The 16,840-nt window shown below is 32.4% G+C and overlaps 1 protein-coding gene across 1 annotated transcript; it reads left to right on the plus strand.

Moving 5' to 3' along the window:
* Positions 1-483: 483 nt before the first annotated feature.
* Positions 484-15,702, plus strand: LOC115442297 (inhibin beta B chain). Its single transcript, XM_030167307.2, has 5 exons — positions 484-1,048; positions 12,488-12,594; positions 13,296-13,514; positions 13,823-14,098; positions 14,350-15,702. The coding sequence occupies exons 1-5, from the start codon at positions 496-498 to the stop codon at positions 14,506-14,508; spliced, it is 1,314 nt and encodes a 437-aa protein (XP_030023167.2). The 5' UTR covers positions 484-495; the 3' UTR covers positions 14,509-15,702.
* Positions 15,703-16,840: the final 1,138 nt, after the last annotated feature.

The following is a 16,840-nucleotide window of genomic DNA, read 5'->3' on the forward strand; positions in this document are numbered from 1 at the left end:
AGCAGGAATAGGATTATACGCACCCTCCGCCACTGACCGTCACGTATGTCAAAAGAATTATATCAATGCATAAGACATACGTGTATTAGGTATTCAATAATTTAGTTTGATCTACTTATATTTGTATCAAATACTTAACATCCAAGGCTGTATGTAACCTCTCAAGAATAAGAGCTATTTTTCCTATGATGTAATAAACGGAGAATTAACCGTCTTACTAATTGACATTGTTAACTTATCACAATTTTGTAATTAAGCTTCCAACCAACAAATTACATAATTAATCAGTTTATCACTTTCTTCCTCACGCTAATTAAGAGTCAAGATACAAACACCAAATTGGTCACTGATTAAAAATTATTATAACTTTCGCCGCCTAACCAGTTATATCCAATACAAACTTAACACAAAACATCTATAATTAGTTGGCATTAAAATTCCCAGTAAATAAACGGTAAACAAACGTGCGTTGTACTAGCTGTCAATAATTTTATTATGATGGCCGCTCGTATCACGCCGGTCCATTGTCCAAGCGTTATCAATGACCTGAAGGGGGCTGATAAAGAAAAAAAGCTCAGAGGAATACCGTCAGTTCGGGGTAAGCGTATAACAGCGCACGGATCCGCGCCGGCGAGTCAGTTGAGCTCCGACCACCGCGCCAGACGCCCGCATGCGCCTGGACCTTCTCTCGTACTTCAACTGTCTCCGGCGAAGGAATCTACCATGGCCGCGTGCGCGACGCGAGTGCTCGTGTTCATTCTAGTCACTAACTTCTTAAGTTTGGAGGGCGAGATGTTGGGCAGCTGTGCGAACTGCGCCAACGGGGATCTTAGTGTTACGGAACTGACTCAGATGAGGATAGAGTTTGTTAAGCAGCAGATCTTGAAGAAGTTGAGGTTGAGCAAGAAGCCGGCGGTGGCGCTGCCCGTCAACAGTCTGCCGATGCCGGTTGCCGAGGGTCGGACGCTCAGCGAGGGCACCGACAAGCCACCAGAGTTTGATGATTATTATGGCAGAACTGAGCAGAAAATCATCTTTCCCGTTGAAGGTGAGCTAAGACATATTAATGCTTCTAAATAAAATTCATGTCTATCTATAGTAAAAAAAAAGAAATGCAAAAGTAACAAAATAGAAAAGTTATAAAAGGAATATGAAGTCACGATTTATCATATAAATATAGACAGTAATAAAATTGTTACTAAACTGAATTGCGATGTTAATTCATACATAAATAAATGTTTTAATGAGGATAAAAACAATAATGTCCTCAAGCAAGATAAATAAATTTTATGAGACAGGAGAGACAAAAATTTTATAAATAGGTAATTCTGTATATCCAATTCTATAAAATCTTTAACGACCACAAAAACTATATCGAAAACCGCAATAAAATTAGACTATTGTTAAAATTTAATGTCATTGACACTTTTATTACTAACACAGAGGACGAGATTACAAGAATTAAAAAAACTCACAGGTAATCAAGAAATCTGGTCTTTTATTAACAAGTTACATTTTTAGATAGTCATATACCAAATTAGGCACTAATTACTTAACAATGCGGATGTAATTACTGTAAAAAACGTCACATAAATAATGTAAATAGTGATGAGTAATGTTACATCTTTAATTTAAGATGTTCGCAATTAATTTATGCAAATATGCGCAAAGATAATGATATTGATATTAAAGTTCTTCAACTCGTATCTGCTATTTACAATACAACGCAAGCAAATAAAAAAATACGCAGCATACTTAAATAAAATAGATTTACTTTCCCCTTTTACATTCTGATAGATTTTACTAATTTGTCGCTCCTAAAATTAATGATCATTGGCCTTATTCTGGATAAAAAAACAAATTTCAATTCAGAAAATTCTGAATTCAGCATTGTGTTTTGTAACCTCACTACAAATTAGACGCTGCGTCGCGCGTCTTAGACCCTGATGATTTGATCATTTCTATAATCTACACTGAACTTTTGTTTCAACAGAATCCTGTGCACCTGACATAAACACTCTTTTGAATATTTGCTGGGCCTAAACCTAATAATCTAGAGATAAAAGTGCGCAATATGAAATCCCTAAAGAAGGCCTACAGAACGACAACTTTATTATATTTCGCGAAGCGGAGAGTTAGTATAGGACAATTCTTATACCATCTTTGTCTATAATTCATATGGACACAATTTAGAATTCAAGAGAATCATTAGTAGTTTAAATTCTAAAAGGCAAATTAGATTACGGCTGTTGCATTATCGAATTATTGCGTACTTACGCCTGAATAAAGTGAAGTTCTTTTAAGAATTGTGCATTGCTTTTGCATCAAAATTAAAGCTCATAAAAACTGATTAATATAAATAAAATCGAAAGATAAATAAACAAAAATAATTTGAACTATTTTTCATCTATTTAATCCTCTAGCAGTTTTGAAGGGAGTCAATTCTTAATCGTTACTGTCCAAATAAATTTTATGAATCATTACAAGGTTTTTCCACTACAGCAATGAGCTTTTACTTAGTATTTATGTAATTTAAAGTTTGCTTGTTTTTTATTATGCCTAGATGGCAGCCTATCTCCCTTAAAATTTATAGTCTTACTAGTTGTTGCTCGCGGTTTCTCACCTTTCCTGCTGCAAAAGTCCCCAACACACTATAGCGATTAATAGCATCATCTATACGATGACAACGCCCTCAATTTAAAGAATTTAATTAAAAAAGTCATAGTCTACCCGCGTGCCATATTTGATCAAAATCCGTTCAACTGTCTCTGCATTTATTTCTAACAAACATTCAAATATCTTTGCATATTTTCCCATTTGTATTAGTTACATTTGTTAATTATTTATTTTAAATCAAAATGGAAAAATTACTAGTGAAAAGTTCAAATGTCAGCGAAGCTATTTATTATTTTTATAACGTTTGGAGTACTCACAGATAAATATATGTATACTGCACCAATTATTGTATTCGTCGTAGTTGTTTTAATTATTCCCGTGATAAGATACCGTGAGTTAATGAGAGTTACTAGCAAGAAGCATGACGTTTATTTCTACCTGATAATCGAGGTATGAATTTGTGCATTTAATTTTGAGGTTATGTTCTTAAGGGTGGTGAAAAGGTCATTATTAAATTGTTTATAAAATATGAATATTGTGTTGATAAAATATGAATTAATATTCGTATATTAATGGCATAATATTTAATGTTTACTGGTTCATGCGGCTGAATCAATGAAATAAAACTTTAGCTCTAGATTTAAACATTCAGTGGTGTTGTTCATGACAATTATTTCCTTTGAGAAAAATACATTACATTTTGTAACGTGACAATTAATTATGATAATTAATTGCTTTTATTAAATTGACTATTTATTCATTGAAAACAAATTTGTAAACTCCATTATAACAATTAATGACATTGTGCAATATTTCCCGCCAAAATATTTGCAGATAAGTTAGTGCGAATTGTTCCGAGAAATACTAATTTGCAAGTCTATAATTTATTCCTTACAATAAATACACGTGATATTTCAGTCTGAGTGTCGAACTTTGTACCTCGCGAATGAACGCACACGGCAAAGGCGTGTTTTCATACTCTCGTGACGTCTAAACGGCCTAGATTATATATCTAGGCTAGGTGGACTTTGGACCTATTTTGATATTATGAAATACGAACTTCGAAGGTTGTCCGATATAGAAACTATGTCATAACGATATTGCAAGGTGTTTAGACTTCAATATGTTACCTGTAACAAACGATATTATTGCATAAGAAATTCAAACAGGAAATGTAGGTATGTTGCTGATAAATATCATACAATCAAACAAGATTTAAACATGCACGTTTAGACGGATAAAAAAAGAAAAAGAATATTGCCTTCAAATATAGTTTTAAAAATAACTTTTATTTTACAAAGATGATTATGATTATATTTCATCTTTATATATTACTTTTAAGTGTTATATTCTTAGTGATCATAGGTTTAAAACATAAAATTGAAGGTACAGTGAAAAGCGAAAGCGAACTTTTCTTAAGCTATTTTGTTAATTAATAGATTACAATTCAAAATTTTCAGTTAGGGGTTAGTAATTAAATCAGAAACATTTAATACCTAATTTCGAGTTGTGCGTTGTAAACAGTAGACATGACATTGAAAAATAATTGATATCTTCACTTATCTACAAAGAAAACTAAAACCAACATATTAAGTACGTAAGTCAAGAACAAATACATTTTCTTCTACTCACGATAGTTATCTGAAAAGACAAAATAAATACAGACTATTTGAAACTTATAGCTAAATAAAATACATCAAATAGTAACAGTCAATAAATTGTATAGTCAATATTTCATAACGTCAGAAATCAGCCGCTGGTGTGGTGATAAGCCAAAATCAATGTCATAGAACTTTGAATTAAACAACTTAGAACCTTATTACACTCGTTACCTTCAGCCAACAAATAATGTCCAGTTATTAGAATTGCCTATTAGTAGTTAAAAGGCAGAAGGTAAAGAAAGCAGTATCTATTTTGTAACCAAAAGGACTTCAATATTAGAGCAATACTGGGTAATTAAGTGAAAATTTAATAATCATGCCAGGTCTGTATTACTGCCCACTATTGAGCACGGGCCTTCTCTATTACTGAAAGGGTTTAGGCTCAAGGGCGCCACCAAGGGGGTTAGAGAGGGGCAGCTGCACCCCCCCCCCTCCTCTAGAGGTTCTAAAAAAATCCCAATCTAAAGCAACCAAAATCCTAAGTATTTGACTGGAGTTGCTTGATTGATTATTCCCGTACGCTCAATTACAATTCATACTTTTCTCATTCTCCATATCAATTGAACCCTCCCCCCCCCCCCCCGTGGGTCATCGGCTGGCGAAGTTTTTGTAATTAGGCCTTAGGCCACCACACTAACTCAGTGCTGGCATAGTTCACATACCTTCATAATTCTCATGGAGATTTTCAGGTATATGGTTTATCGCGATGTTTTCTTTCACTGTTAAAGTATGATAGTTGTACACAATGCGTAAAAATTTTAGGTGTCTTGGGTAGGAACTTGCGGACTTTCGTTTTAGCTATCCGTTCCTTTCCCAGTTGTAGGCTTCAGCGAAAATAACTTAGTAAAATAATGATAAATAACACGACATCCTCAAATCAAAGTTTAATTGTTAACAAAACGGTGATACGCCACGTCATGTTCGTTTATATTTTAAATAGTTTTTAACCGGCGCAGGGTTAAGAAGTCGTGTATGCGGAAACTGATAACATGATACGTTACATAATGGTGACCTATATTGTCACGTATTCATAATATCTTACGGGTGGCAAATGAAACAAAAATATTAAGAAGATATGTCTAATGGTTGCGTAGCTTTTAATAAATTTGTATATGTATTAACATTAAAAAATCGCTTAAAAATATACTTTATTTCGTGTCCATTAAAGGCCAGCTAAAAGGGCTGTCAGCAGCCCACAGTTGCCATTCAAGTTATGGGGCACAATAAAAAACAAATGCTTAACTCGAGTAAAGGATCAGATTTTGACTCTATCTTATTTATGGCGGATCCTTTTCAAAAGTAAACAGTTTTAAATATCGTTATAAAAATCGAATACATAAATTAAGAACGTAAAATATAACCATTAAGACTCTGGACTTGACTTTAAAGTAAGCTATAATAAGTCTTTCCCAAAACGAAGCGTAAATTAATCAATTTGTTTTTTGTAAGTAATAACCGCACATAGATTTTTTTACGCGTAAATAACTACATTATTAATTACTACAAAGAAACGCAGAATCGTTATCTCTGTGTAGCGTAACCATTAAAAATTAATCGATCTGCCGTGCCCTTTTGAACTTTAGTTTGATGAATTGTTTATACGGTTATCAGTGGCAAAAATTCATCAACTTTGCCCCATAAATATAGGCTGACGAATGCGGTATTCATTCAAAGGGAAGTGAGATTCAAATAATTTCATTGGATGTGTGTAAGGAAAAATGTATAATAAATATTTTTACTTAAAATAAACGATTGTGTTATAATTTTTTTTATTTTTGACGTCTCTATAAATGTTTTTAGAGAATATATTTCCTTTTGAAAGTGTTATTACATTCTTAAATTCTCGTAAAGTTACTTCATAGTATGAATAACACAGATTTTTGAGTTTCTTTAAAATTTGTTTGGGTATTTACACAGGGTTATTTTGTCGTTGCGTTACTAAATCGAATCACAAACAATCTATAAAAAATAAAAGTTTATAACAAGCTACTCGAAACCTAGATGTAAAACAAAAAGTATAAGATTCGAACAAAATTAATATCAATAAAAAGTATTTTTAATTTTACACGTCTTAATGCTACTAGTTTAACACAATTGATCTCAGCGGCAACATCATACTTTCAGTCAGAAATACTCTCACGCACACACCATATTCGCGCTAAACTACAAATTGATAAAAAGATCAGAAAAGTAGAACAGGTATGTATATTTGACGAGAAATATTCGTTATTAATGGATATCGTTTTTACACTATATCAGCAAAGCTTAAGACGAGTATATGGTTACATTTATTAACGCAATTTCTAAATGACCCTATATGTATAATAAGTATTATATAGTACATTTCGAATTAAATTCCTTGAGTTCATTTTATAACAGTTATATACAAATTGGGGGAGATAAACAAATTCAAAAACCATCTTACGTAGAATACGTTTTATAGCTAAAATACAGCTAACTAGTATTAAACTCAAACATTATAGTTTCACAATTATTCACAAATAACCAAAACATAAAAAATCCTACCTATTGAATAATATAATAAAAATATGGGTCTAATTAACCGAGTTACGGATTTGGAGCCACGCATTGTGCGAATGTCTCATTTGGTCCCGATATGACTTGACCTCTTCTAATTTTATGGGCACAACAACAAACCGAGGTAGTAGGTACGTGATATCAAATATCCGTGATGATAATTCACTGTAATTGAATTACATTCGTAATTCATGCGAACCTTGTAAATATAAGACCACAATATCATTAATAAACACGTTAATGTTATCGTAAACAGCTACTAAATAATAATTTTATATCTTTAAAATGGCTTAGAGGTTTTTAAAAATCTCTTTAAGATGTCCCTATATATATAGTTTTTCACTAGGTTTTATTGAATAATGATATATCAATGTATTGTGTATTATCAATGCTAAAGTTCGTTAAGATCAGTGGCGAAGTCTCCAAATAATCCGATTTCTGCCGGCTTTCCTTTCGTAATTTGTATAAAATCTAATTATTAGTACGATTTGCAGACCGCTTTTTGTGTATTAGTACGTATATGTTGTGTCGGGTTACCTTTCGAAAAACTTGACGATGCGCCGCCATTGGTGAAGATATTTTTAATTTTGTTGTTTGTAAGATGTAACCATACACGCATAATTGAATTTTCAATAATTTTGAAATAGAGCTATATTAACAATATCATCATCAGTCTATATTTTAGTATACAGCTGGACACAGACCTTCCATACATACATACATAAGCGCTATTTCACCTGATCTTCGACTGCTCGCTAGAGCTACATAACCATTGTAAATTAAATATTACTTACAGATAGTAATTCATTAACATTTTATATCTACGTACCTATAATAAAAAATACGGCCTAACAATCAGTTTGTTATATAAAAATGGCTAAATCGATCGAGATTCCTAATTGTTTGTAACATTCAGTGAAGATGTATGTCACATAAAAGTAAAAGAATATGATGGGAACGGGGAATATATGTGAATACAATGTCTTTCAAATAGAGGCGTTGGCATAACTAAAATTAAATAACAAATTTAAAATTAACAAAAATGTAACTAATTAACTTTAAATTATATAAGAATTTGTAATACCTTCATTTATAGCATACAATTTCAACGTGATTTATAAAAATATTTAACATTGATTATTTCCCAGAAATTTCTAAAAATAACTAGTAATTTTTTTATGAATTCATCATTTTCGTGGCACGTGATGAAAAATTCACACAGCATATTCAACTAATAATGAATATACAAAATTGGTTCATTATTACATACTTGACCCTACACCGCTCTTTTTAAAATGATTCAACAAATCACTTATCTTCACAATTAGTTTTTTAATTAGCAGCCTTGAAGCATTACTTATTTCTGTTCGTTAATTAGTAGTCATTGATGAGGCCGTGAAATAATTGGGTTAAGTTACAAATATGTTGTGCAAGTCACGGTAGTATCGCGATATTAAAAAGAACGTGTGAATAAATCTTAAAAGATGAACAACGAACTTTAATTTAGTTTATAACCTAAATAAAAATAATCTTATATATTTTGAATAAAAATAAAACTACATACATCTTTCAATGGCTTCTAAGTAAACTATCGAATCTAAAAAATAGTGATTTTCACTTTTCAACTTTTCGTTATATATGGACTGTTTATTATTGATATTATTTATTTATTTCACTTTATGTACAAAGAGTATAAAGGCGGATTTAATGCCAGCAGCATTCTCTACCAGTCAACCTTTAGGTGGTGCAGAGATTAAAGAGGTATGTGTACACAACGAGAGAAGGTAGTGGAGAGAACATTAACAAAGAAAACTGACATAAATTAAAAATATAAATATACCCACATACATACATATATACAAATAATTAATAATGATTACCAAACCCATTAAAAAATCTTCATTTAATAACTTTTTTTAGTGGGTTTCGAACTGAGTTAGTAAATAGAGAAAGCTGAAAGGTGCATATAACAGTACATATAACGAAACGTTATAAAAGTGTAATTCGTTTTTTTTTCAGATACTGTAGCTTACTTAGGAACCATCGCTATTTCAAACAGGCCGGTATAATTGTGTTGAGAGGTAATTATCGTTTGTCAGTCGCCATTCTGCTAGGACCATATTACATATCTGGTGTAGAGGGTCACATGGCTCGTATTAGTAATAAAAATATTGCAATCTAGTGTCTCTGGCGGACGAGGGCGTTTCAATAACTTACTTCCTTTGCATTACAAATAAAGAGAATAACATAAAAAGCTCTGGGCGGTGTTACTGCTATTTATCTACGCGTGTGGGAGGCGCATACGATCAGGTTAACTTCCTTGTCTTGTGATTCAGTTTTATACAGGGCCATTTTGACATTGCGTTACTAAATGAAACCACAAATTTAAAATGTGCTTGATAATAACGCAATAAGTAACTCAAACCGCAGACGTAAAAAAAACGTGGAAGTTTCGGACACTCATTTTGTTAAGTAATTAGTATCAATAAAATGTATTTTAATTTAACGCCCCTAATACCTCAACTAAACTATATAATTATCAAAAAAATACTAAAGTAAAATCAGGATTTTTTGTGAAAATATTCGTTCTTCATGTATGATTGGCACAATATTAGCAGAAGTAATGGCGAGTACTTATGTGGTTTTTTGGTATTTGTTAACGCAATGTCAAAATGACCTTCTATAAAAACTTATTATAATACGTCAGTTCCTTATAAGGCTAACTTTTCATGGTTTATAAATACTTACCGGATGAAAAATTATTGCACAATATTGAGTAATCCTTTCTTGGAAGAACCTATCAAGTCATCAGTTCTTCGTCCTAGATATATCTTTTCTATAACTCGGGGTCCTTAAAGCAGAGCGTGAAGAAGCAATTGTGCAGGTCGGCATAGCAGTTCCGACTTTCTAGAGATGTTTTTGTGTTTTACCGTTAATATTTTTTATTATAATCTGCCTTTAGTATAACATAATATTATAGAAATGAACCTTTGTGAGTTGCTTGTAAATGTAATCCCTAAAACTAGTTCAATAATTTTAAAAATCTCGAAACTTAAAGGATTTTTCACTTCATACCGGGAAAGATGTTCAAGGCGTGTGGGCGGAGTCATGAGCAAAACCTAGTGTGTAATATTCTTTTATTGGCTGAGGTTTTTGTGGCAGGAAATGTGAAGTTTTCATTGGCTCTTGTTAGATTACACGGACGGTGTGCAAACCAAAATGATTTAAATAAACACACGGTTACTTCCTCAAAAAAGTCGCATTTTAGGTATTTCGTCACAATTTAGCACAATGTGTAAATTTACTTGACAGTTTAAAGCGATTTGCAAATGTTTACCGAACATTTATATCAATTACCATTTTATATTCATACAAATGAATATGATTCGTCAATTTTATTGGACTCGCTAAATGTAAAACAAACATTTTGCCTTCAAATACGCATTTTTGACGCGTGATCGAAGAACACGTGGGAATAACATGAAGGAATCTTTTCATTTATCATCACACGTACCTTTCTATAGTCTTGGAGATTAGAGTGCTAACTGTATAAAGCGTATTGTCAATATGATATGCGATGTGATCTCGCGACGAACATTAGGCCGTTTGAACGAGATAAAATGTTGAAATGTTACAAATATGGACTTTCAATTAGTTTTAATGGGGATACGTAAAAGATATGGCAGTGTACTCAGCGAGTTTCAAAAATGGAATACACTCATTTCAATGTGTATTCGATTGTAGATATTGTTCTCAATTCCATTGTAGATCAAACAGCATGAAGTTTGTTGACATGTTTATAAAATGATTTTGATTGGATTATTTTCGATATTGATCCGATGATAGCCATTCGTTTATTAGGTTTGATCGTAAATCTTTTCTATTTATGTTGCGATAATTCTTTCCAAACACTATAGGTATATTGTACCTCACGATCATAGAATTACACGTAAAGTTATGTATTTTAATCAAATAGAATAGACATAGATCAGGAAGGAATTGTTAACAATCCCGCAATTGGCTAATTGACTCTATAAGTGCTGAACTATATCCATATATACCCAGCATTGCCTAAACTGTGTCGGGGGTAGGAAAAAAGTCGATATAGCACGTGTAGTTGCGTTTCATAAGGCCAGAAATATTGTTGGATTTACAATCTGCTTCCTTAAGCGTCACGCGTTTTTGAAGGTTGCGATCTACGATAGGCATTGTGAGTAATTCGCTGAACACGATTAGGTGCTTTCCTTGTATTAAAATACGTGCAAATGAAATAATAATATTATTTCTCACCTAGTAATATAATGCATAATTTTTTTTGTATAATATAATAATATCCTCTGCTCATATACTAGTTACAAATTATTTTACAAAGCAGAGGAATTTTTACAAACATTATTGTGTCAAACAAAGAACAAAAAAGTTTTTACCTACTAGTAAAAAAAATATAAAAAAATTCACGTCGAATTGATAACCTCCTACTTTTTTTTGAAGTCGGTTAAAAAGAAAAATAATATGATAAATAAATTTAAACATGAATGAAAACGCGCAATAGAGGCATCATTACAAGTGGTTTGTTTTTAATTTATTCTATTGATGTTGTTTATTTTCTCGTGAGAATTAGCGGTAAGAGGACCGGATAACTACTGGCACATGTCTAATATTATCTGCTGCCGACCCCGCCTCGATCCTTGCTCCAATTAACATAGGGTCAGCATATACTATGTACTATATGCAACAAAAATATTATCACAATTTCGTAACTACGATCAAGTAAAGTCCAGATTTAAAACGGCTCGTGGGCACCGGGGAGGTACCACGTTTACTGCATTTAGTGTTATTTGAACTGTATTGCACTTAGAATAATGATTGCTTTGTATAACACCATATTGAGAAGCCAAATCTATATTTTAATATTCGCAATATGGAATTTGAGGTTATCTCAAATTCCGGAGAGAAATTATTAGAATCAACCAACACTCCATTGCTTTACAATTGTTTGTTAATAATAACTCCACCCCTAACGGTACTGCATCCACAATTTTAAATCACAAAATACCATCATTCTGAGACATTGGATTGGATTTACAAAGCCTTGTAATTACTTGCGTTTAATGAATGTTTATGAATAAAACGGAAATAATGATATATTTCTCACTAAACATTAAATTAATGATAAATATTGTACTAATTAGAGAAATAGTTGAACTTGTAGGTAACTCTAACCTATAAACATGTACATAAGTAAATAACTTATGCGTATCACATTGAAGTAGTGATTTCACACTGTATAATTGACTATAAGAAATATGTCTTCAATGATAATATCAAGCGTTCAAATTGTTATCTGCGAGACAAAGAAAACTAATGGAAACAGGTCCAACTATTTTCCCGCCATTTTTATTTAGCGCGGGAGGACGCCATTTTGAAAATAAAACTTATTTTTACTACTACTCAGTTGCTTTTCTATTGGCTCATTCCTTTATATTATATCAACAGTGTTAGTTATTTTATTAGCAAGTGTTAATAGCAAAGTATAACACAAGAAAGTTATAATTATTTATGCATACGTCCAGAAATACGAATTATTTGAATATCTCAACGAGTTCGCACGTAGGCCATGTTTGCCTTTAATGATGTATCACAACTGATTAGGTGTTTTATATTTGTTACAGGTGAATGTCTCACTTCTGGCCGGTATCCATTTAAATGTCTCCAGTTCGAACTACCTCCTGATGTGGAACCCGAAGAAGTGTCGGTCGTGGAACTCTGGTTTTATAAGGTAAATATATAATTATTTAAAAACGTCTAAAGGTTTATGATTTATGCTAATCATTTTTAAAAGAGAAGGTTTCCATAGATAGTATAGATGTTTATACCGTGATGTAATAGAGAATTTCCAATTTCTATTAAATTGATAGCTTGCTAATGTAGAGCAGGAAATTACTTGCTCTATACTGCACATTCTATAACTTTAATAGTCTCTGGACCAATATGAGTAGTAGCAAAATTTATGGGAAATTACAGAATTTTAGATTTCATATTAGATTTGCAATTTAATTTGACTCTAATGGGGCCAAGTTGGTGTAATCAGGCAAATTTATCTTTGACATAGGTTTTTCCTTAGACATAATAGTATCTCGTAATATCCGTCTCTAATTCAAATTAACCTATATTTGATAATAAGATGGCGCCCTTTGATCGTCGGAATATATTCCAAAGACTTTCGCTCATTATTGGGTCGATTAATTTATGTAAACAAAGATAGCATTGACCCATTATATTTGAGGCGTGTTAGCTATTCAAAACAAATACACATAAATTATAATTATTAAACAACAACTCAATTGTAACAGGATAGCAAAACAATAATAGAACAAAATAATTAAGTATTTATTATGAATGAACGTCTTTTATTTACCTGTGTACAGCGCCATCTAGTATTCCTCAACCACAACTAATAATGTTTAATATATTTTTTAGGAAAGAGATCCTATGGATGAATACAACCAAACATTTGTGATATCCGAAGCGGCTCACTGGGACAGTCAGCAGCAGTTTAAGAAGACCAAGCCTATAGCGATCAAAGAGACGGATATTGGAGAAGGTTGGGTGCGGGTGGAGCTCGCCTGGGCTGTCAGAGTCTGGCTGGAAGGCAGGGAGAGGCTGCACACGTTGCATGTCGCGTGCCGGACTTGTCAGGTGAGAAGTGATGTGTTGTATACTATGCTTTATAAATTATCTGTTTAGGGTTAAGTAGAGTGGCAATTAGTGGCAATCATTTTTAAAGTTTGACTCTAAACAACTCACAGGGGTTTTAGATTAAAATGACTTGCAGTTATAGTCAAAGTATTACCAACAGGTATACTGGACGATATGAATATGAGAATAATTAAAAAACAAATCTAATATTTAATAATTGCGATTCACATGAAATAGAATATCAGAGATTATATTTTTAATATATTTTTTTAAATAGACAGTAGAATAAACAATATTTTTTTTAACAGTCACGCCGCGCCCCGCTCTCCTTCCACGAGAAACACCGACCATTCCTAGTGCTATACACCAAATATGCCGGCAAGAGACGCCGCGGCCGCGCGCTAGAGTGCGGCGCCGGCACCAACGAGTGCTGCAGGGAGCCTCTCTACATCAGCTTCAAGGAGTTGGGATGGGATTATTGGATCATACGACCCGCTGGCTACCACGCCTACTTCTGCAAGGGAAGCTGTGCACCCATCTCGTCGGTTACCACCGCTGAGAGCTATCATTATGATATTATTAGAGTAAGTATTTTTATTATGAATTTTTGTGGGACGTGTTATACATTTAAGAATATTCTTTTAAGTGCTAGAAGGTAAAAGAATGGTAAATGTGGCTTATAATACTCCGGGAAACTTAAATAACAACATGACAGAAACCAGACGACTTTAAATTTTATGTGATCTGTTGGATAATCTTTTGTTAGAAAGTCAATACATATTAAAAGTTAGACAATATTTTTTATGCCTTTACTAATTGTTTCTCTTGTCAACAGAAATACTTCTACACGTTAACGGAGAAGAAACCGGAGTTTAAACCGTGCTGCGCGCCCACAACCTTCAGTTCATTACAACTTCTCTACATAGACTCTACGAATACAGTCACACAGAAAACTCTTCCCAACATGGTGGTAGAGTCTTGTGGGTGCATGTGATTGGAAGACAAAAACTTAGTAAATGCAGATCACGTGCGGTGGCACTCGGAACTTTTGTCAAAATGGCAGCTATGTGAAAATGATTGAAAAACTATATTTAGTGAATGCAGTGATATTGACCCTGTGAATTATACGTATGACTTCCAAGATTACGATAATCGACTATGCTCGAATAGTAATTGTATATTGTCAGAAAATCTAGCTCGTATCCAGCCTTGGCTAACCGCCATTTGCAAAAAACGATCCCAGTCATTTTTATCTATCTCAAAAATGGACCAATCAGAACAAAATATTTTTGACACGCTTACAAATGAGTTATTTTGATTGGTTCATTTTAGGAATCGGATTGATGATTGTAATTGAGATCGCTTATTGAAAACGGCTATGAATGATAGCTAATTGCTATTTATGCAATAAGTAAGATTATATTATACGAAGTTCCGCGGCATGGAATGGTCCGTAATGTCATCTTGACATTCTCAGGTTATTACAAATATTATGTAAATATTCGGACATCTTTATGAGAAAGTTCTTTGCCAGAACTCTATGAGCCTAGACAAACATAGATATTAGTAATTATACCATTCCAATAAGGTTGAAATTCATTTTATGAGTAAAACATAATGATCTTATTACGTGTATCAGAATTATGACCGATAGATGTATTAACCTTTCTCCAATACTAATGATTCTTATCTACTTAAGCGTTATTGTGATATTGTAGAGTCGTAATATTAAGATAATTGTATCGAATAATTACTAATTACCAGTGCATTTATTTAAATTAATTTGTAAATATTTTTGTTTAGATAATATACGGTTTAATATTCATATTTGAAGAAGGACAAGTTAGAAACGAAATATTTCGAAATATCATTGTTTTTATTATTTGCAAGTTTGATTCACTTTGGTTTTGTTAAATAATTTATTTTAGAGTCCTTTTTGTATGGATATTGAATATTGGAATATTTACGTTAGTTAAATGTAAATAACTGTATGATAAATTATCAAAGTATGTAACATAATGTAGTATAGTTACTTGTATAAATTTAGTTTATTTACTAACATTCGGAACGACACCCACTTTTGTTCAGATGTAGTGCTTGCTTTTTTTCATCTTTTGCTCGGTTTCAGATAAAAGTCTTAATGCATTTTGAGATTAAAAAATACATTCAACCAGCATTATTCCCTGTGTGCCAATTTTTTATTAGAATCATTTATTACGCGCTCAAACCTCGACAAAAACCCACACCTCTCTTCTACTTTTTTCGGTATCAAATTCGAGTAGAGCTAATGAATATCATGCCTGTTTTATTTTTTTATTGTTTTCAAGAATTTAATATTTATTTTTATGATTATATCAAGCTGAGATAAACAAGCTTTATCCAACAAACCATGTTTTTAGATGAAGCACTACGTGGATAAATTCGTTCCTATAGTTGTAATGTTAGCAAATTGTGAGATAATCTCGAATATAAGTTTTTAGGTTGTTATTTGAATCATTTTAATCATTCATTTAGTACATTTCTTAACGCTAATCTGATTTTGGAAACAATGTTCACGAAATCAAACTTATATTATTCAAACATAGATTTTGTTAAAACCTATATTAATAATATTATCAGTCTTGTATTATATACTGTCCCACTGCTGAGCACGGGCCTCCTCTACTACTGAGAGAGATTAGGCATTAGTCCAACACGCTGCCCTAGTGCGGATTGGCAGACTTCACACACCTTCAAAATTTTTAGAGAAATTTTCAGGTATGCAGGTCTCTTTATGATGTTTTCCTTCATTGTTAAAGTAAGCCATAATTCACAAAGAATACTTACAAAACTTAGAAGTCAGAGGTGCGTGTCCTTAATTTCTCAACCTGCGGGCATTTGTCTCAGCAGTCCATTCCACCTCCAACTAAGCTATCGCCGTTTACCTATTGCTTAAAATATTTTATTTAGCATGTGTACATCATAAAAACATGTGTACATCATTTGATAATGTGTATTCTATTGAATTTTTCCGAACCTGTGTTTCTGTTGTAACATTTTAAAATTTTTCATGTGAATTTAAGATCTTTTCTATTTTCTCATTTATTATAACTCACTTACATTGTATCGTGTACTTAAAACAACTCTAGTTGTTATTGAATATTGTACAGTGTTCAAGTATTATTCGTATAAGTGCTGTATATAGAAATATTATTGGTAAAATAAAATTGATTATAAATGTATTTGGTTTTGTTTTATGACCAATTGAATGATGTCACGTGGGCGATGATTACACAATACAATCACGGGTTCGATACCTGTTGCAGGAAAATTATGTTATCCTCAAC

Source organism: Manduca sexta, chromosome 3 (genome assembly GCF_014839805.1).
Source record: "Manduca sexta isolate Smith_Timp_Sample1 chromosome 3, JHU_Msex_v1.0, whole genome shotgun sequence".
NCBI classification, from domain to species: domain Eukaryota; kingdom Metazoa; phylum Arthropoda; class Insecta; order Lepidoptera; family Sphingidae; genus Manduca; species Manduca sexta.